The 1,179-nt window shown below is 44.4% G+C and overlaps 1 protein-coding gene across 1 annotated transcript in view; it reads right to left on the bottom strand.

The window, feature by feature from the left end:
* LOC101847278 overlaps positions 1-861 on the bottom strand; it is an 8,022-nt gene extending 7,161 nt beyond the window's left edge. The window contains exon 1 of the mRNA XM_035971198.1: positions 527-861. Coding sequence (XP_035827091.1) covers positions 527-682 — 156 coding nt within the window. The 5' untranslated portion in view covers positions 683-861. The remainder of the gene's footprint in view (positions 1-526) is intronic.
* Positions 862-1,179: the final 318 nt, after the last annotated feature.

Below are 1,179 nucleotides of genomic sequence, written 5' to 3'. Positions count from 1 at the left end.
CACGCGTGGGATAACTTCTTTAGATCGTTATGATGTGACGCGCAACAAACGCTTTTAAGAATGGGGATTCTTTTTTTTTAAACTGTTACGAGCAACAACATTAAGCAGGCTCGACCTCCTAAATGTTTTAACTTTGTCGACAATACCGATGCTCCCCCCGCCCTCATCTTTTGCATTGGTGGGTTTCGTCAACATTGCGCTATTCCAAAGAGTCGGTGACGTTAAGGTACGATCAAGGTAAGATACAACTGTAGGAACATTATGAGAGCCTTGATAAAGTGAGTTCTCTCCCCAAGATATCTCTTGGAAGGAATCATAATATAGGCGAAGCATTTTAAAACATTGTAGAACACTCTCAGCGTCTTGGGAAGAATTTGAGCAAGAGATGCCAATTCATACGCACTCTAAAACACTAACAAATTCACACGACCTTCCATCCATGGTCCATAGCTTTCAGCAGTGTACCGTCTTTCTCCTCAGCCCCTGCCCTCTCTTCCCCCCTCCTCCACCTCCCCCCTCCCCTCACCTGGTTAGTCTTTGGCCGTATCTCTTTCGGCAGGAGCAGCACGCCACTCCCATCTGACACTGTGCCCTCAGACACAACACTTTCCACGTCGGATCCCGGCTTATTCGGTGCTTCCGAGTCCGAATTTTCCTTAACAGACTTGGTGTATATCCCCATCCTGTTGAGGTATTTCGTTTACCAGAAAAAAACCCCTCAAACAAATGTGGTAAATGAGAGTGCTTTCAACAATTGTGCATTACATGGCAGCTACGAGAGCCGAGAGGGGGTAGCATACCCTCAGTCAAAAAAACACTCTTCAGTGTAAATAACCCTAGCGACAACGTCACTTCCGGGAATGGTTTCTCTCGATAGATGCGCAGACGACGAAGATCGTATTGGGAAAACTCGACCAATAAACATTGTCAAGCATGCGCAAATTTCGAGTGGGAATACTCGAACAATGAAATATTGTCAAACGTGCGCAATTGTCGAGAAACGATTTTTCACTCTTTTTCTCATCAGCAAAAAGGATAGATGCGCTGCAAACCCACTTGGCATCAAACATCGGACGTTCCACATATACTGTAGTAGCCAATAAGCAAAAAAGTGCAAAGACACATGTCAAGTAAAGATCTACACTTAGATGCTAATAAGCACACTATAAAACAGACAAA

The sequence above is a fragment of the Aplysia californica genome, unplaced genomic scaffold (assembly GCF_000002075.1).
Source record: "Aplysia californica isolate F4 #8 unplaced genomic scaffold, AplCal3.0 scaffold00392, whole genome shotgun sequence".
Taxonomy (NCBI): Eukaryota; Metazoa; Mollusca; class Gastropoda; order Aplysiida; family Aplysiidae; genus Aplysia; species Aplysia californica.
The sequence above is the reverse complement of the archived record's forward strand: the minus strand, read 5'-3'. Positions and strand labels throughout refer to the sequence as shown.